The following is a 20,475-nucleotide window of genomic DNA, read 5'->3' as shown; positions in this document are numbered from 1 at the left end:
GGAACTGATTATCCAAAGCTGGTTGTAACTGTTCTCTGATTATCTGATATAATTCTAAGCTCAAAAGCTTTTGCTTCCTCTGCAGTACCTTGCTTGGAACAAAGCTGTCTCTGCTTAACGCATGTTATTTTGATTTTATGAAGTATGTAAAAATCAGAAGAGCTGAGTAACTTTCATTGGGATGGAAAAAGAACATCTTTTCCTTTTTTATATTTTTTCATGAAGAGTCCAACTCTTTGTCCATTGACACTGGCCCAAATGCTATGACCCGGCAGAACTGAGATCACATAAACTGGTTTTTGTTTTGGTTGACACTTGACTTCGCCCATGTTAGAGTAATAATTTACAATTATTTACACTCACTTAAAAACTCTATTACAAATACGCATACTTTCTCTACTTCCCCTGTGATATGCCATGACCCCATTGTATAAACTCTTACTCACTGGAAGTACAATAAATATTTGTTGATTGATTTGGTTGATGCAACTGTAAGCTTTGTTTTCAGTTCAAGGTCTACATTTTACTGATAATCTTAAAATATTAATTGCTATACATCAGAACGTGTTGGGTAACACCCTGCTTCCCAGACACACACACACACATTCACCCTTATCCCCAACTCGCTCCTTCCAATAGAGCTTGTTGCGGGGAGGACACTGCGGGAGAGAATCCAGTAGAAGGAAAGACCCACAATGCTGCTTGAGCTGTCGAGGTGCCCAAACAGCAACTTACTGGCGCAAAGTAAAAAAAAGACCAGCAGGGGTGGGGATGTAGTGGAAGAAGAGGGAACTTCATCAAAGATGCAACTGACAACTCCTAGAGGCTTCTAGATTCCATCCGAACAGGAAAAATTAAAGGTTAGAAAGCAGTGGCAGGGCGGTGTCCCCTGCCATGTTTTAATCCACTAGTAACAAGCCCGGAGCAGACTTCTCCAGTGTTCTTGAAGAGCGGGCCCCCCAAACCAAGAGCGGTAATTAGGCGAGACCACTGCGGGCAGAGACGCCGCCTAAGCAGAAGGAGCAGAAGAGCTGCTGCCCTCCTCAGAAAGCCAGGAAGCCCCCTCCCGCGCGCAGGTGGGATGGAGCCCCAGGCCTCGAGGACGCAGGGCGAGGAAAGGGGTACCGGTGCCCCTCCTAGCGACCCTTGCCTGCCCCGCCAGGGGGAGCGTCTGCGCGCTTCTGTTGGCTGACGGGACCCAGCAAGCGACGTAGGGCGGCGGCTCGGCGGCGCGGCTCCCCTCCCGCGTCCCCACCCCCTCCCCGCCCGCCCCCGGCGCGGCCCTGCCCGCCCCCTCCGCCCCCTCCCGCGGCGCCATGCGCAGACTCAGTTCCTGGAGAAAGATGGCGACAGCCGAGAAGCAGAAACACGACGGGCGGGTGAAAATCGGCCACTACATCCTGGGGGACACGCTGGGGGTCGGGACCTTCGGCAAAGTGAAGGGTGAGGACCCCCAGGGCAAGAGGCGGCCCCGGCCCGGGATCCGAACGACTTCCGCCTTTCGCACCTCTTCATCCTCCCCCGCCCCTTGCGTTCCTCGTCTCCCGGGCTCGGCAGCGCCTGTCCTGACTCGGAGGGAGCGGAGCCCGAGGCCGCCGCGGGACTGCGGCGCGGCGCCCCCAGGCTGGGTGGGGGTGGGGTGGGGACTGGTCGCCGTGGCGACGGTGCCGCGGCTGGAGAAGCTCGTCAGTGCAAGGGGCGGGGATGCGGAGGTGCGAACTTTCCCAGGCCCGGCTATCCCGGGCTGCGCGCTGCGCTCCTGGTGGTGGGTGGGGGTCCTGGGGTCTTGGCCGGGAACCCCGGGGAGGCGGCCTAGCCTTCGTCCCAGCTGTGCTCCCTGGGCTCAGGGCCAGCCCATCGCTTTTCTGGCCATCCTCGGCATTGTCCGTATTTCCGTCCTCTTTAGGAGGCTCTTGGCTTACCTGCCCTGGCTTATTCTCAAGTATGAAATGTGTCCCCCCCCCCCCCCCGCCCAAATAAGGTTGCTTTAAGGGTAGTTTGCAGAATTAAGAAAATCAAAGAGGCCATGTCGTCGGAAAGGATCATTAAATTTTTTCGGAGCAGTAAATAAGTATAAACCAGTCTTATATGTGTTTGCGATCCATGGCTTATGGTCTGAATGCAGACTCCACGCCTTCAGTGTTTCTGAATTAACAGTTTTGCGGTCTCTGGCCAAACCTGGTAGGCAGTGCAGATTTTGCCTCCAGATAACGTTTATAAATTCATTGATGCTGTTCGTCTCCTTCTATTATCACAGGCTATTTCCATTTTAATAAATAGTTTAGCACACATCATTTGAAAACCAATTTTTAAGAAAAGTGGAGTCGCTTACCTTTGTGTCGACAGACTATTTTGGAAATAACAAACTTGCTCTTCAGTCCACCAATTCTGGCACAAAAAGTTTAATTGCAAATTTTGTGAGGCATAAATATTTTTTCTTCAAAATATTTGACTTTGAAATTAGAGATGTAGAGAAGAGGACGGAAGTATGAAACTGATAAAAATAATTCATGCATTGGCTTTGGATAAATAATAGCCTATGACTTACATATACAAGCTCTTGGTAAATATTTGATTTGAAAGAGAAAAAAGTTTGTGAAAGTCTGTACAGTGAATTAACTAACTGAGCCTTGCTCTATCAGAGCTAAATAAACATTTTCTGGTTTTACCTAGGGATGGAAGAGGAGAGAGCCCTTTCTTCTCTTGCCCTTTCTGAGTCATAGAACTGGAAAATTGCTGTAGAGCCCACAGGGAAGCAACTGCCTAAACCTTCTTAAGAAAATCAGCAAGGCCAACAATGTAAGAGAAAGTAAGAAGCAAATGCCAGAATAGGGTACTATTTACAGCCATGAGGGTGGGTCTGTGTTAGGCCAGTAAGATGTTTCTGTGCCCTGGAAGTTATTTATTTTTGGCGATATTGTCTCTTTATTTGTTAGCAATTATAGACTGCTTTCAGTTTGCAGGTATTTGTAAGAAATACTCATTAACACCTTCAAAATAGTAATGGCAGTCTTGATGCTTTCACCCTTACTCAGAGTTCTCCTTGGATCAGGATGCTCATCATTTTCCTAATATAGACCTGAGCAGAGTCGGGTCTGGCAGATAGGAAAACATGGGGGTATTTTTGCATTTTCTGGATTTGATCTATGATGTGGCTGTGACATGAAGCTCTCCAATGACTGCTTTTCCTTAACCTTCACTCCTCCACATGTACCTCTCTTGAAATACCACAAACTGTCAAAGTCAACAATCTCTCCAAATATGGAAAGTCCAGTATTAGTCAAAGGATTGTGGGTTTCATAGAAATGGTTACATTTGTTCATAAATACATTAATTGATGGTGGTCAAAATCCTCAACCAGTGCATTTTTAAAATTGTTAAACAGATGGGATGCTTTTTGTCCCAAATAATAGAAAATCCAACTCATCCTAGCCAAGAACATTTCTTTCTGTAATTATCTGTCCAGAGTAAGGAAGCCCAGCGTAGCCCTCATGAGTCTCATTGGTCATTCAGTCCCTGTGGCCAGGGACACATGTGTTAACTGACTTAGGCTTGTGTTCCTATAAGTACGTACTGACAAGGGAGTTGGCATTAACCTTGGAGGAATGTGGGCTACTCTTGGATGTGTGTATGGGGGCATCTTCTTCTGAAGTACTTGAATAATATGAGGGGACAGGGTGGAATATGTACACAGCAGTGGGTATTTTTGGAAGAAAGAGGGACATGATTCTTGGTGAGCAGGCAGAAATAGCTACTTGTGGTGATGTTGATAACATAGTTTTTGATAAGAATTTGACAAGAGTTCTTATAAATTATATGATTAGTCATAAATGGCGACAGATTGAGGAGATACAGCTTTTAGAATTAGTCATACACATTGGTGAATTTAACAGAAGAAAATGTAATAGAAGATGTGATATTGATATGCAGAAAAGTTCCCAATATGATATTCCATCTTAGAGGAAACTTAAGGGACAGGGTGGCAGGCAGAGAGGACTGTACATCCCTAGGGATTATTTTGTACTTGTTACAAGGTAAAAAAAAAAAAAAAAAAAAAAAAAAAAAAAAAATCCTTTGGTAATTTGGTGGTAACATTTTGAGGGAAAACTTTAAATAGACAACTAGGGTTAATTTAGGATTATGTCTAAATTATCTTATTATTTCCAGGGTATCTTTTCCCTCCCCTGGTTGTCAGGGTGTTAGTCTCTCCTCCCTTGTGTGGTCTACTCACCTTTCCTGCTGGGTAGAACAACTAGAAAGGCATGATGAACAGTCATGTTATGTTTGCAGTAAATTAAAATGGCAGTTTTTGTTAGTTTTCCAAAGGAAAATGCCTCTTTAGTGGAATGAGTAGTCTTTGGCAAATGAGTTGTTTATACATATAATCTATTAAGTTGGTGAGTATTTCTGTGTTAAACTGCAATCTTAGGTAAACAAGTGACTGTTCTCTTTGACTGAATGAATCACAGAAGTTATCTAAAAGCTTCTTTAGGAGTTCCCATTGTGGCGCAGTGGAAACGAATCCGACTAGGAACCATGAGGTTGCAGGTTCGATCCTTCGCCCCGCTTAAAGGGTTTAGGATCCAATGTTGCCGTGAGCTGTGGTGTGGGTCACAGACTCGGCTCAGATCTGGCGTTGCTGTAGGTCAGCGGCTATAGCTCCGATTCCACCCCTAGCCTGGGAACCTCCATGTGCCACAGGTGTGGCCCTAAAAAGCAAAATAAATAAATAAAATAAAAAATAAATAAAACTTCTTTTAAAAAAATCTGTGTATGAATTAGAGCTATCTATATCAGCATGAGTGGATCTCAAGTACGTAAAGTTAGGCCACAAAAACAGAGGTAGGAGAATATGTACCATCATGTTATTTATGTAAAATTTAAAAACATAATGTGAGAAGAAAGAATGTATACATGTATGTGTAACTGGGTCACCACGCTGTACAGTAGAAAAAAAAATTGTATTGGGGAAATAACAAAAAGAGCAGAAAATAAAAACATGCAAAAACACTCAGGCATTGCTGGGAATATAAATTGGTACCACCTCTATAGAGTATGACTGTAGAGTATTTATTAAAGTTAATTCATCAAGTCAACTTCTAGGAGATTGATCCTATAGGCGTGTGAAATAATGAGTTATTCATTGTCATGTCATTTATAAATACAAAAGATTGGAAGTAACCTTTCTAGTAGGACAGTAGTTAAATTATCATGTATCCATATAATGATATACCATATAGACATTAAGGGAACAAAAAAGCAAGAAACTTTGTATGATATAAGGAACAATTTGCAAGGTGTATTTTATTTTATATATATATATATATATTTTTTTTTTTTTGCTTTTTAGCGCCACGTCTGTGGCTTATGGAGGATCCCAGGCTAGGGATCTAATCAGAGCTGTAGCTCCCTGTCTACACCACAACTCATGGCATTGAATGTAACCCACTGAACGAGGCCAGGGACGGAACCCAAATCCTTACGGATACAGCTGGGTTCATTACCGTTGAGCCACGATGGAAACTCCTGCAAAGTGTATTTTAAAGAAGAATAGGATAGTAGAACAAGATGTATAATATACCTACTATTGGTGTATGAAAAACAGGGGCAAATTAAAGTATCTAAGTGTAACTACTTGTGAGTGTATAGAGTATCTCTTTAAAGATACACATGAAACTGTGTTACATTATTTGTTCAGGGGAGGGGAACTGGGTAGCAGGGGGACATGTCACTGTGTATCCTTTTGTACTTACCAATTGTGTAGTACAGGCATTACAGATTCAAGAGAATATGTAAAATTAAATTTGTTACTGTGTCCTTTATGGTTTCACACATATGGGAAAGACAAACACCACATTCAAGATAGTGGTAACCTCAAGGGAGAGAGAAGGAAAATAATCTGGGTGGAGTCATACTAGGCTTCAGTTGCATCTGTAATGTTTTATTGCTTAAGCTGCACTTGGGAGAGACATGAGTATTTGGTTTGCCTTTGGGGAATCACAAAATGTTTTATTAAGAAAAGGCACCTTCCTGTTTTAGAAATTTTAGAGTAGGAAGGAAATGGTTAGGTGATTAGAATATCTTTAAGAGATATTTCTATCTTTGTGGCCTCTCTTTATCTTTATTTAAAAATTCTCTCAAAGTGTGATCTCGTTTCACTTCAGAATTAAGTATCTGATTAGAAGAGCATGTGTTACAGTGTTCTACAGTTAGACACAGTTCCCTTTAGAAAGCAATAATAGGTTCTTAGCTAATATAGTTGACTCATTTGTTGCCGTTGTTGTGAGGAAGATATTGTGAATTCTGGAAGCCTTTGCTTCCAGTGATGCAAGTCTTCTCTGGCAGAAATACCTGTCTTCCATTTCATTCAAAAGCAGCATCTTAGCATCACTATAAAACAGTGACAGTTGAAGAGTAAAGTTTTGAACTTTGAAAAAGGGGAGAAATATCTTAGAAAAATTCTAGGCACAGTCCATTTACTGCATTGATTGACTGTAAATCAACAGTTAATTTGGCTGCAACTGAGTTTAGTCAATGGAGAATCTTCAGCCTAGTTTTGAGAAAACAGTTGGGTTTTGATGTTGTATCCAGGCTTTTTTCCCTTCCCACTGCACATTGATGGTGGGGTAGAGTGGATAGGTCAAAGACTTAGAATTTGTATTAGAAGAATTTCTGTCCCAACTTGATCACTTAATAGCTTTACTTCAACAGATTATATCATCTCTCAGATCCTCACATTACCTACATTGTAGGTTTACTATGAGGCTCGAATGTAATAAAATGTGTTTCCTAGGCTATAAGAAGATAATTTTCAAAGTATTATACTACTGAAGTTCTAATATTGAAGTATGTTGGCAGTTGGACCAGTATTGTGGCCTTAAATTAGTGAGATTTTGCTGGGGGGTGGGGGGGAGAAAAATAATAGGAGATCCTGCCTACTCTGAAAGTGAAAATAGAATCATAATGGGACGTTGTTTTAAAATTTTGGAGGGAAAAACCTGTATCAGGTTAAGACTGGGAAATACCTTGTTAAATGTTCAGTGGGTTTCTTTACTGTAGGTCTTTTCAGAGCCATTACTGTGTTAATATGAATAATGAGTTTCAAAAATGAGATGTATGAAATGAGTGTCATACATCTTTCTCCAGACATCTTGATTATGAAATCTTTTCTCTGTGGAGAATCTCCAGCCCTAGTGCTTTGTAGAGCATACTATAGAAAATCTATTCCAATCATTTTAGTTTTATGATTTTTCTATCCCATAGAAAATTAGAATTTTGAAATTACAAAATTGGAGAGGAGGTTGTAAGGGTTGACTCCCTATAGGCTGTGAAGAATGAGACACAACTTCAAAAAGCAGAAAGCCCGGAGTTCCCTTTGTGGCTCTGTGGTTAACAAACCCGCCTAATATCCATGAGTACTCAAGTTCAATCCCTGGGCTCACTCAGTGGGTTAAGGATCTGGTGTTGCCGTGAGCTTTGGTGTAGGTCGAAGATGCAACCTGGATCTGGCATTGACCCCTAGCCTGGGAACCCCCATATGCCCTAAAGAGACAAAAAAAAAAAAAAAAAAAAAAAGGCAGAAAACCCTATGGGAACTGGAACATAATAACCTGGAGCAAGAAGTCCTATCCAGCTAAGTAACCTCCATGGATGTCATTGTGTGAGAGGACAGGGCTCAGACAAGGCGAGTGTTTGCTTGGTTCCCAGTCATCATGTGTTCCATTGAAGGGTTCTTGGACAGTATGTAGTGCAGTTTAGAAAGCCTGTTTTCCAAAAAGATTACTTTTGTTAATTTTAATGGTGAATCTGATATTTTAGGAAAAAAACCTCATTAGTTTCCTAGGGCTACAGTAATGAAGTACCACAAACAGGGTGACTTAGAACAATGGAAATTCAGAGTTCCCTTGTGGCACAGCGGGTTAAGGATATGGTGTTGTCACTGCAGCAGCTCAGGTTGCTGCTGTGGTGCAGGTGTGATCCCTGGTCCAGGAATTTACACATGTTATTGGTGCAGCCAAAACAAACAAACAAAAAACAGAACAAAAAACAAACCAAAAAACCCAATGAAACAAGACAAAATAAAAAAAGGAAAAACAAATTGTTTTAGAATCCTGAGGACCAGAAGTCTGAAATCAAGGGATTAATAGGGTCACATCTCTGAAGGCTTTGGGGGAGAATGTGTTTCATTCCTTTTCCAGCTTCTGGTGGCTCCTGGTGTTCCTTGGCTTGTGGTAGCAAAATTCTAGTCTCTGCCATCTTCACGTGGCTGCCTTTGTGTGTATATGTGCCTGTGTTCTCCAGTCATAGATATTGAGCCCACCCTAATCTAGGATGATTTCTTCTTGAGATCCTTAACTAATTACATCTGCAAAGACCCTATTTCCAAGTCAGATTATATTCTGAGGTTCTGGTGAATATGAATTTGGGGGGTGAGGAGGGGGACATTATTCACCCAGTTATCATTGCCATTTTATGTGCTTTTAGTTTTATGCTCTTTATTTCCCCTTTATGACGCAGTCATCCCTTGGTGTCTGTGGGGGAATGGTTCCAGGAGCCCCTGAGGATACCTAAATCCGAGGTTGCTCAAATCCCTTATATGAAATGACATTGTACAGTTGGCCCTCCATAATCTCAGGTTCTTTGTCTGGGTTTATGGAGGCTGAATGTTCATTTCTGGAAAAAAAAATCCTAGTATAACTGGACCTGCACAGTTTAAACCTGTGTTGGTCAAGGATCAATATTCTTTTTTTTTTTTTTTTTTGGTCTTTTTGTCTTTTCTAGGGCCACACCCCTGGCATATGGAGGTTCCCAGGCTAGGGGTCCAGTCAGAACTGTTGCTGCCAGCCTATGCCAGAGCAACCCAGGATCTGAGCCGCGTCTGTGACCTACACCACAGCTCATGGCAATGCCAGATCCCTAACCCACTGAGCGAGGCCAGGGATTGAACTGCAACTTCATGGTTACTGGTCAAGTTCGTTAACCACTGAGCCATGTTGGGAACTCCTCAATATTCTTTTTAAGTAACTTTTAAATTGGTTTAATAGAATGAATAAAATGTCTTTTTGGTATCTTGTCTTAAAACATTGAAATTGATATGAGGCAAGTTTTTAGTAGACTGGATTTGTTTTCTTATACAAGAAAAAGTAGCGGTGACTGACACATAGTAGGTGCAGATACTCTATTTTTTAAATTAATGAATTTTTATAATAACTCCTTTTAGTATGGGGAATTCAGTCTATTCTTTTCAAAAGTATAAGACTATACATTAAGGATTCCTATGTAATATTTTTAAATTGTTTTCATTTTTTAACCTTTTATTGAAGTATAATTGATTTACAATGTTGTGATAGTTTCTGCTATACAACAAAGTGAATCAATTATACATGTATACATATTTATTCTCTTTCAGATTCGTTTCCCCACATAGATTATCTCAGAATATTGGGTAGGGTTCTCTGTACTACGCAGCAGGTCCCATTGGCCAATAAATTCATATACCTCAAATGTATATGTGTGTGCAAATGCCCCCAGTCTATCCCTCCCCCCACCACCTGTCTCCTTTGGTAACCATAAGTTTTTCAAGTCTGTGCAACTGTTTTCTGTTCTGCAAATAAGTTCATTTGTATCCTTTTTTTAGATTCCATATGTAAGTGGTATCATATGGTGTTTGTCTTTCACTGTCTAATTTCACTAAGTATGATAGTTTCTAGGTCCATCCATGTTGTTGCAAATGTCATTATTTCATTCTTTTTTATAGCTGAGTAATATTCCATTGCATATAAGCACCACATCTTTTTTATCCATTCCTCCGGTGATGGACATTTAGGTTGCTTCCATGTCTTAGCTATTGTAAATAGTGCTGCATTGAACACTGGAGTGCATGTATTTTTTCCAATTATGGTTTCCTCCAGGTAGATGACCAGGAGTGAGGTTGCTGGATCATATGGTAATTTTATTTTTAGTTTTTGCTTTTTTTTTTTTTTTTTTTTTTGTCTTTCCTAGGGCTGCACCCAAGGCATATGGAGGTTCCCCAGACTAGGGGTCTAATTGGAGCTGTAGTCACCAGCCTATGTGCCACAGCCACAGCAACGCCAGATCCGAGCCTCCTCTGTGGCCTACACCACAGCTCATGGCAACACGAGATCCTTGACCCACTGAGTGAAGCCAGGGATGGAACCCGCAACCTTATGGCTCCTAGTCGGATTTGTCAACCACTGCATCACAATAGGAATTCCTATTTTTAGTTTTTTGAGGAATTCCCATACTGTTTTCCATATTAGGTACACCGATCTACATTCTCACTAACAGTGTAAGAGGGTTACCTTTCTACTCATCCTCTCCAGCGTTTATTGTTTATAGACTTTTTGTTGATGGCCATTCTGGCTGATGTAAGGTAGTACCTCATAGCAGTTTTGATTTCCATTTCTCCAGTAATTAGTGATGTTGAGCATCATTTTCATGTGTTTTTTGGTCGTCTGTATGTCTTCTTTGGACAAATGTCTATTTAAATCTTCTGCCCATTTTTTGATTGGGTAGTTTGGGCTTTTTTGATATGGAGCCACAGGAGGTATTTGTATATTTTGGAGTTTAACCCCTTGTCAGTCACTTCATTTGCAAACATTTTCTCCCATTCTGTGGGTTTTTTCTTCACTTTGTTTATGGTTTTCTTTGCAAAAACATATATGTAAGATTTTTTGGGGAAATTTTTTTTCAGCTGCTCCTGTGGTGTGCGGAAGTTCCATGGGCCACGGATTGAACCTGTGCCACAGCAGTGACTCAAGCTGCTGCAGTAACAACACTGGATCCTTAACCCACTGTGCCACAAGACAACTCCTAATGACTATCTTTTAAAAATATCACATTTCACTTACCATTTTTGTAAAAGGCACAAGTTTTTGAGAAAGACCTGGGTTCATATTTTGACCTTGTCAGTCACTAGCTGTGTAACCTTGGTCAAGTTATTTCATCTTCCTATGCCTTAGTTACTTGTAAAGTGTTCCATAGTTGGTGAGAGTTAGAGTCAATATGTTTTAGTACAAAATGAGTATGTTGGAGTTCCTATCGTGGTGCAGCGGAAACGAATCCGACTAGGAACCACGAGGTTAGGGTTTGATCCCTGGCCTCGCTCAGTGGGTTAAGGATTTGGCATTGCCATGAGCTGTGGTGTAGGTTGCAGATGTGGCTCAGATCTGGTGTTGCTGTGGCTCTGGCCTAGGCCAGCAGCAATAGCTCCAATTAGATCCCTAGCCTGGGAACCTCCATATGCCGTGGCTGCAGCCCTAAAAGGACAAAAGAAAAAAAAAAAAAAAAAAAGAAAAAAAAAAAAAAAGAAAGAAGGTATAACAGTTAAAGGGCATGTAAGTATTAGGGGTTTATTGAATTTACTATAAAATGTACGACAATGACAACAACAACAATAAAAACCAAAATGGGTGTGTCGTAAATATTAACTGGTGAGTTGCATACCTTAATTGTATTATGTATTAGAAACTAACTAGATTTAGATTTTTTAGAAAATAGTAATCTTTTTTAAAAACCGATTTAAACTTAAGTCAAATGAACCTGTTTTTACCTCTTTGCTCTTCTATGACCAACTAAGTGTTTTCATAGTTTTGGGTAGTAGGTGAAATCAGTGTTGAGGACTTGGTATTATGTGTATATATGTCTAGCAACATTATGTTGAAAATTAACCAAAGTCAGGAAATGGTTTGAACTTTGGAAGCTAGAAATCTCTGGTGTTTATGGAATGGGGGAGGATGGAGCAGGTTTGTTGGATTGAAACTTATGGGTATGGAAGCTTGATGCATAGAAATTACAGCTATTTATTTAGTACTTATTATGCCTGGATAAAGGCAAGCTACTGAATCTAAGTGGGTAAAAGGGACAAATCAAAGAGCTGAGTTAAAATTAATTATGTAGGATTAAACCAGAATATTTAGGATTGATTAGATAGGAATGAGGGATAGGTTTGGGAGCAATGGAAAATAAATAACCTTAAATAGTAATAGCCCCCATCTATTTATCAAGCACTTACTGTGTCAGGCACTACGGAAAGCTCTCTACAAACCCTACTTCTTGACATCCTTATGGTGTGTGTGGAATTTTTTTTTGAATAGAAGGTTGAAGTAAATTACCTTGTTTGAGTCAAACATTTGATAAATACCTTCATATAGGATCAAGCCCAAGGCTGTGTGACTGCAGAGTCTGGGCCTTCTATACAGGTTGCCTTCTCATTGGAAGGGGAATTGGGTGCTCAGCCCTACTCCTGTAAAAGGTGATCTGCTAACCTCTATTTTTTTTTTTTTCCTTCGCTTTGGAATTTAAAAAAAAGATACTTTATTTTTTATTTTATTTTATTTTTTTGGCTGTGAGGTAGGTGCATTATCTTGCTGTGGGATCTCAGTTCCCAGACCAGGGATTGAACCTGGGTGGCAGTGGTGGAAGTGCTGAGTCCTAACCACTAGACCACCAGGAAACTCTCTTGAAATTTTTTTAAATTGAAGGGAATATTAAAAATTAAGTAAAATTTGAAAAAAGATCAGTGTAACTATTTTAATTAATTAATTTATTTTTTATTTTTTGTCTTTTCGTCTTTTCTAGGGCCGCCCTTGTGGCATGTGGAGGTTCCCAGGATAGGGGTCTCATCGGAGCTGTAGCCGCTGGCCTAGGCCAGAGCCACAGCAACGTAGGATCCGAGTCATGTCTGTGACCTCTGCCACAGCTCATGGCAATGCCGGATCCTTAATCCACTGAGCTAGGCCAGGAATTGAACCCGCAACCTCATGGTTCCTAGTTGGATTCGTTAACCACCATGCCACGATGGGAACTGCCTATTTTAATTTTTAACACATTATCATGTTTGTATGACTGTTTTTGCATAACTGGAAAACAGATTACATATACAATTTTTGTTTGTTCTTTTCATGTTTATGAGGACATTTCCTATAGTTGTGGTTTTCTTTCCTTTTTTGGCCATGCCCACAGCATGAGGAAGTTCCCTGGGTCAGAGATCAAACCCCTCCCATAGCAGCAAACCCTGCTGTTGCAGGACAACTGGATCCCTCACCTGCTGTGCCACAAGAGAACTCCTTCCTGTAGTTTTCTTTCTTTCTTTTTTTTTTTTTTTTTGTCCTTTTGCTATTTCTTTGGGCCGCTCCCGCAGCATATGGAGGTTCCCAGGCTAGGGGTCGAATCGGAGCTGTAGCCACCGGCCTACACCAGAGCCACAGCAACGCGGGATCCGAGCCGCATCTGCAACCTACACCATAGCTCACGGCAATGCCGGATCGTTAACCCACTGAGCAAGGGCAGGGACCGAACCCGCAACCTCATGGTTCCTAGTCGGATTCATTAACCACTGCGCCATGACAGGAACTCCTCCTTCCTATAGTTTTCATATGAGAATCTGTTATGAAAGTGGAATGACAATGTGTTAAATTGTTGTCACAGAATTTAGAATCTGGAATGACAGTGTTAAACTGTTCTGTTTAACCAAAATTGGTCATTTAGGTTAATTACATAAGACAATAATTAATATACTTATGCACATTTTCATCTACCTTTAAGTTAAATTATGAGTAGAAGAACAACAAATTTTTAAAAAAGTGAAATATCCCTTTAATGCTATTCTAGGATATTAATTGCCCTTTTATTGCTCTAAAATGTTCTCTTGGTTTACCCAGCCATGAAAAAGGAATTGTATACTAGTTTTCCATTAAAACAACAAACTGACCATGTACCCTGGCTGTTGACTTAGCTTAGAATGTCTGTGTGTGTGTGAGAATTTGAGTGATCTCTATACAGTTGGTGTCATGACACTTTCCTCCTCCCTGCCACTGTCTCAGTTTTTGTTTGAATATTTATATAATCATACTTTTTGATTTCTCCCACTGTTTCAAAAGTGAAGAGGTTATACCTCTACAGTTCTAGTTAATGTATAATTTGATGAGATGCTCAAGTGTTAGAAAAAAAATTGATCTGTATCTCAATTGTTTGGTGATTGATTTCATTGTTTATTCTGCCTTCTTTATTTTGGGGGGAGGAGGGCTTCTATTATTTATAGGTGCAATCATAGTCTACTCCTTATTACATGTGAGTTGAATTTTAATTGATTCCCTGTGTCTTGTCTATCACCGTCCCTCCTGTTCTTACTAATTGCTCCCTTTTAGGTATGTATTCCATAAAATTTTCTGTCACATTTCTGCCACAGACTTACTGCTTTCTAAATGATTTTAGTTGTTCTGTTTTAAAATTTGTCTTGTTCGCTCTTATTTCATAACTTCTGTTTTCTTATTACAGAAGTAATAATTAATAATTAACTATTTAATATTAAGAAATAGTTAATAATTTTTCCTAAAACATTCACATATTTCTCAAGTAAGCATTATTAAAGTCTATTCTGTTTGCTTGTTTATTCTTTTTCACTGTAAAATGTTTTGGTTTTTCTTACTTTACAGTTATTTTGGTCCTCTTCAGAGGCACCCAGTTTGCTTTGCCTGGCAGCATTAACTGGCCTTTAGTAGATGCCAGATACATGATGCCAAATGAATGAATTCAAGAGAGTGCTTCGAATTTCCTATTCCAGTTCCTTATTTAATGACAGAATGTACATGTAGAGTTTCAGATAAGCCCTAATTGTTTCTTAAAGTTAATTAGGATTGAAAACAGGAGTTTCCATTGTGGCGCAGCGGAAACAAATCTGACTAGGAACCATGAGGTTGTGGTTTCAATCCCTGGCCTTGCTCAGTGGGTTAAGGATCCAGCGTTGCCGTGAACTGTGGTGTAGGTTGCAGACGTGGCTTGGATCTGGTGTTGCTTTGGCTCTGGCCTGGGCCGGCAGCAACAGCTCTGATTAGACCCCTAGCCTGGGAACCTCCATATGCTGCAGGTGCGGCCCTGGAAAAAAAAAAAAGAAAAAAAAGAAAAGAAGTTAAGCAGAGTATGAGAGGAGACTAGTCAATGAATTGGAGTTTCATCAACTAGTTGATGAAATTGGCTGATGAGTTTGAATTTAGACCCAAATGGATTCTGCTTTAATATTTTTCCCAAGACTGAGTCTGTCAGGATTATCTGATATTGTGCCTATTTCCCAGTCTTGTTTCAGTTGTGTGGTTAATGGAAGAAGGTTCCTGCTAAGCCCCAGTGCTTGGAGATTTGGAAGGTAGTTGGAACAGAGGAGAGTATTACTTATTCATTATCAATAAATTAGGTCTCAGGAGTTCCTGTCGTGGCTCAGCAGTAATAAACCCAGCTAGTATCCATGAGGATGTGGGTTTGATCCCTGACCTTGCTCAGTGGGTTAAGGATTCGGTGTTGCTGTGGCTGTGGTTTAGGCCAGCAGTTGTAGCTCTGATTTGACCCCTAGCCTGGGAACGTACGTATTCTGCACTTGTGGCCCTAAAAAGCAACAAACAAAAAATTAAAAAAAATTTAGGTCTCAGAAGATACTTCCTGAATTGGGTTTAAGAGTCAAGTTGACTCCTCTTAATCACATCTTTTTGATGCTGGAGATTGGAGAAGGCCATATCAGAAATTAGAATGTGCATGATTTCTGCAGTTCATTTTAGCTATGATTATAGGTTTTCTTCCTCAGTGATTTCATCTGTATATATATATTTTTTATTTTGTTTTGTTTTATTTTATCTTTTCTAGGGCTGCATATGGAGGATCCCAGGCTAGGGGTCCAATCGGAGCTGTAGCTTCTGGCCTACCCCACAACCACAGCAACTCGGGATCGGAGCCGCATGCATCTACAGCCTACACCACAGCTCATGGCAACGCTGGATCCATAACCCACTGAGGGAGGCCAGGGATTGAACCCGCAACCTCATGGTTCCTAGTTGGATTCGTTAACCACTGAGCCACAACGGGAACTCCTATTTGTAATTTTTTAAATTTTTTGTCTTTTTAGGGCCGCGCCCATGGCATATGGAGGTTCCCAGGCTAGGGGTTGAATCGGAGCTGTAGCCAATGGCCTTTGCCACAGCCACAGCAACCAGGGAGCCATGTCTGCGACCTACACCACAGCTCATAGCAACACTGGATCCTTAACCCACTGAGTGAGGCCAGGGATTGAACCCACATCCTCATGGATATCAGTCAGGTTTGTTACTGCTGAGCCATGACAGGAACTCCAGAACATGAGGAGTTTAAAATATCGGTATTGAGTTTTCAACTTGGAAATAGTAAGAAAATGTATTAATCTGCTAGGACTGCCATAACAAAATATTGCAAGTTGAGTGGCTTTAACAGCAGAAATTGATTTTCAGTTGGTGATTAATAAACATGCCAAGGAAAGCTTTTTGACATTGGTTTTACAAATTATGTTTTATTTAGAAGAGAATATTTTTTTTCCTGAAAAACTAAAATTCTAAATAATTTATTTAGAGAGTTCTCTTGTGGTGCAGCAGGTTAAGGATCTGGCATTGTTATAACAGTGGCTCGGGTCACTACTGCGGTGAGGGTTTGATCTCTGGCCTGGGAATTTCCGCATGCTGTGGGTGCGGCCAAAAAAGATTTCTATGGATTATACTTCATTTCAAGTTATTATGAAATATTGGCTATATTCCCTGTGCAATGAAGTATGTCCTTGTAGCTTATTTATTTTATACTTAGTAGTTTATACCTCCCCTACCTCTATCTTGCCCCTCCCCACTGTGTCTCTCCATGGGTAACCACAAGTTTGTTCTCTATATCTGTGAGTCTATTTCTTTTTTATTATATTTACTAGTTTGTTTTATTAAAAATTAAAAAACTTTATTGAAGTATAGTTGATTTACAATACTGTGTTATTTTCTGATATACAGCAAAATGGTTTGGCTATATACACACACACACACACTGTGCTGCACAGTGTATTCTTTTAGCTTATTCATATATATATATTTTTTTTTTCAGATTCTTTTGCATTATAGGTTATCTATTTTATATATAGTGGTGTGTATTTGTCAATCCCATACTCCTGATTTATCCCTCACCATCCTTCCTCTTTTGGTGACCATAAATTTGTTTTCAGTGTCTGTGAATCCCTTTCTGTTTTGTAAATATGTTCATTTTTATTTTTTTTTAGATTGTATATATAAGTGATATCATATGATATTTGTCTTTCTCTCTGACTGACTTCCGTTAGTATGATAATCTCTAGCTCCCTCCATGTTGCTGCAGATGGCATTATTTCATTCTTTTTTATGGCTGAGCAGTACTCCATTGTATATGTGTATGTACCAAGTTTTCTTTATCCATTCCTCTGTTGATGGACATGCAGATTACTTCCATGTCTTGGCTGTTGTAGTGTTGCAGTAAACACTAGGGTGCACATATCTAGTTAGAGTTTTTGTCTCTTTCAGATATATATGCCCAGGAGTAAAATTGCTAAATCATATGATAACTCTGTTTTTAGTTTTCTAAGGAACCTCCATAGTGGCTGCAGCAATTTACAGTCCCACCAACAGTGTAGGAGGGTCTCCTTTTCTCCATATCCTCTCCAGCATTTATTATTTGTAGACAGTTTGATGGTGGCCATTCTGACCAGTATGGGGTTATGTCTCATTGTACTTTTGATTTGCATTTCTCTAATAATTAGAAATGTTGAGCACTTTTTATGTACCTGTTGGCCATCTGTGTCTTCTTTGGAGAAAAGTGTATTTAGGTCTTCAGCCCATTTTTTGATTGGGTTTTTGTTTAGATATTGAGAAAGCTGTTTATATGCTTTGGAAATTAACCCCTTGTTGGTTGCATCATTTGCAAATGTCTTCTCCCTGGCCATAGGTTATCCTTTTGTTTTGTGGTTTTCCTTTTGTGCAAAAGCTTTTAAATTTGATTAGGTCCCATTTTGTCTTTTGTCTTTTTTTTTGTTGTTGTTGTTGTTATTGTTGCTATTTCTTGGGCCGCTCCCAGGGCATATGGAGGTTCCCAGGCTAGGGGTTGAATCGGAGCTGTAGCCACCGGCCTACGCCAGAGCCACAGCAACGCGGGATCCGAGCTGTGTCTGCAACCTACACCACAGCTCATGGCAACGCCGGATCGTTAACCCACTGAGCAAGGGCAGGGATCGAACCCGCAACCTCATGGTTCCTAGTCGGATTCGTTAACCACTGCGCCACGACGGGAACTCCCCATTTGTTTATTTTTGCTTTTATTTCTTTTGCCTTGAGAAACCAATCTAAGAAAATATTGCTGCGATTTATGTCAGAATATTTTGCCTATGTAATTTTCTAGGGAGTTTTATGGTGTTCTGTTTTATATTTAAGTCTTTTAGCCATTTTGAGTTTATTTTTGTGTATGGTGTGAGGGAGTGTTCGAACTTCATTGATTTACATGAGGCTATCCAGTTTTCTCAACACCACTTGCTGAGGAGACTGTCCGACTTACGATGTACTTCAGTAAGCATAATACCCTCCATGTCCAGGATATTAGTTCTTTTATACCTTTTCCTCTACACTCTCATTCTTCTACTGTAATTAGGTCATACTTTTAAAAAAATTTGTATTTGGTGTTTTCATAATTGTGACTGTATAAAAACTATTTGCTAAGCCAATACTATGACTATCTTTTCTTTCTTTTTTTTTTTTTGTCCTTTTAGAGCCACACCCACAGCATATGTAGGTTCCCAGGCTAGGAGTGTAACTGGAGCTGGAGCTGCCTGCCTACACCACAGCCACAGCAATGCCAGATCCAAGCCGCATTTGTGACCTACACCACAGCTCATGGCAACGCTGGATCCTGAACCCACTGATCGAGGCCAGGGATCAAACCTGCATCCTCATGAGTACTAGTCAGATTCGTTTCTGCTGAGCCATGACAGGAACTCCCCTATGAATATATTTTCTTATAGAACATTTAATTTTTATCTATTCCACACCTATCCACTCCCTACCCACCTCCTGGGAAATAACCATCCTGGTCCTCAATAATAATATTGGTCTGGATTTGTTGCCTTCTAGCCTTCTACATAGTTGTTACCTAGGATTTTCTTCATTACCGTACTGGGAGTTCTTTTTCCTCTATATTTATTTGATTCCATCTTTACTGACTGTCATCTTGATTTCCTTCCTGATTTTGATGGAATATATATTCTCCACCAGGTTCTTTTGTTTTTGTTTGTTTAACTTGTTTGTTTGGCTGTAGTGTGCAGCTGTGTGGTTTGCAATCTCAGTTCCCAGACCAGGAATTGAACCCGGGTCACAGCAGCAAAAGCATGGACTAGCCCATGGACCACTAGCCCATAGACCACTAGTTCACCAGGGAACTGCCTCTCCCCTAGATTCTTGAGAAAGGGTGATAGAAGCTAAATTTTTGGTGACTTTGCCTTTATAAAAAAAAAAAATGTCTAAATTCTACTGTAACCATTGATTATCTGGTTATAGCATTCAAAATTGAAAGATAATCACTTAAATTTTTTTTTCTTATTTAATAACATAGAAGCTATGTGCTCATGATTCAAGTGATTATAGATAGAGGAAGTATGTTTAATATGAGGGAGTTTTTGGAATGATGGAACTATTCTGTATCTGATTGTAATGGTGGTTACACCAATGTCTACCTGGGTTAAAATCTCTAATACTGCATACCACAGAAAAAACTTCAATTTGCATGTTTGATAGATTAAAACATGAAAAGTAAATTAAGACGATTTCAAAGTACAGAAAGAGAGCAAAAAAGGAAGTCTCTTTTTCTCTCTCCCTTAGCCTTCCAGCTTTTCTTTCTGTAAGAGACCACTGTTACTAGTATTATTTTCCCACTTTCACTCTTAAACATCTAAACATTCAGGGATAAATCAGGCAGAATTGAAAGGAACTTGGAGTTGTTCAAGTATTTTCAGAGATTGCTAAGATTATTACTCTTGGAATAGTTCTATGTATGTTATTAATCAAACCTGGCACTAATTTATTAAAATTATTTCCCCTACAGTTGGCAAACATGAATTGACTGGTCATAAAGTTGCTGTGAAGATACTCAATCGACAGAAGATTCGAAGCCTTGATGTAGTAGGAAAAATCCGCAGAGAAATTCAGAACCTCAAGCTTTTCAGGCATCCTCATATAATTAAATTGTAAGATCTGATTATATTAAATGTACATGTTATTTCTCATTATTTTTGTTAACCTGCTTAATCTGACAAGTGAGAAAGATGAGTGACATTTCTTCAGTCTGTTCCTGAGGGTTTTAAAACTTCTTCCCATTTATGTATTTATCTAACCCCATTCACGGTCACTAAAGCCTATGTCCATGTTTTGCCCTTGTGCTTATCGGGTGTTATCTATCTTATTCTTTCTTGTCCTCTGGACTGATGCCCCTCTGATAGATCACCTGCAGCACCCCTATTGCTATAGCGCCAAGAATGATTTGCTAGTAAAAACTCTTGACCTCCAAATTTCCACATGTCAGCCTCACTAGAGACATTGCAGTAGAAAGGGCTCCCCTCCCCCTCTGCCCCCCCCACTGCTTATATCTGATAAAGCAAATAACAAATAATAG

The 20,475-nt window shown here is 40.1% G+C and overlaps 1 protein-coding gene across 6 annotated transcripts in view; it reads left to right on the top strand.

The window, feature by feature from the left end:
• Positions 1–1,328: 1,328 nt before the first annotated feature.
• PRKAA1 (protein kinase AMP-activated catalytic subunit alpha 1) overlaps positions 1,329–20,475 on the top strand; it is a 38,177-nt gene continuing 19,030 nt past the window's right edge. For 2 of the 6 annotated variants that reach the window (XM_085001505.1, XM_021076521.2), the window contains exons 1-3: positions 1,329–1,443; positions 2,674–2,799; positions 19,909–20,050. Coding sequence is in view for 1 of the 6 variants with exons in the window: in NM_001167633.1 (NP_001161105.1) it covers positions 1,344–1,443; positions 19,909–20,050 (242 nt within the window). In the remaining 5 variants the exon portion in view is untranslated. 6 annotated transcript variants of the gene reach the window in all.

This window comes from Sus scrofa, chromosome 16 (genome assembly GCF_054392235.1).
Source record: "Sus scrofa isolate SSC_HxYL_T2T_F1_AM1 chromosome 16, Sscrofa_HxYL_maternal_Yorkshire_Landrace_v2.0, whole genome shotgun sequence".
NCBI lineage: Eukaryota > Metazoa > Chordata > Mammalia > Artiodactyla > Suidae > Sus > Sus scrofa.
This window is presented reverse-complemented; position numbering and strand designations above follow the sequence as displayed.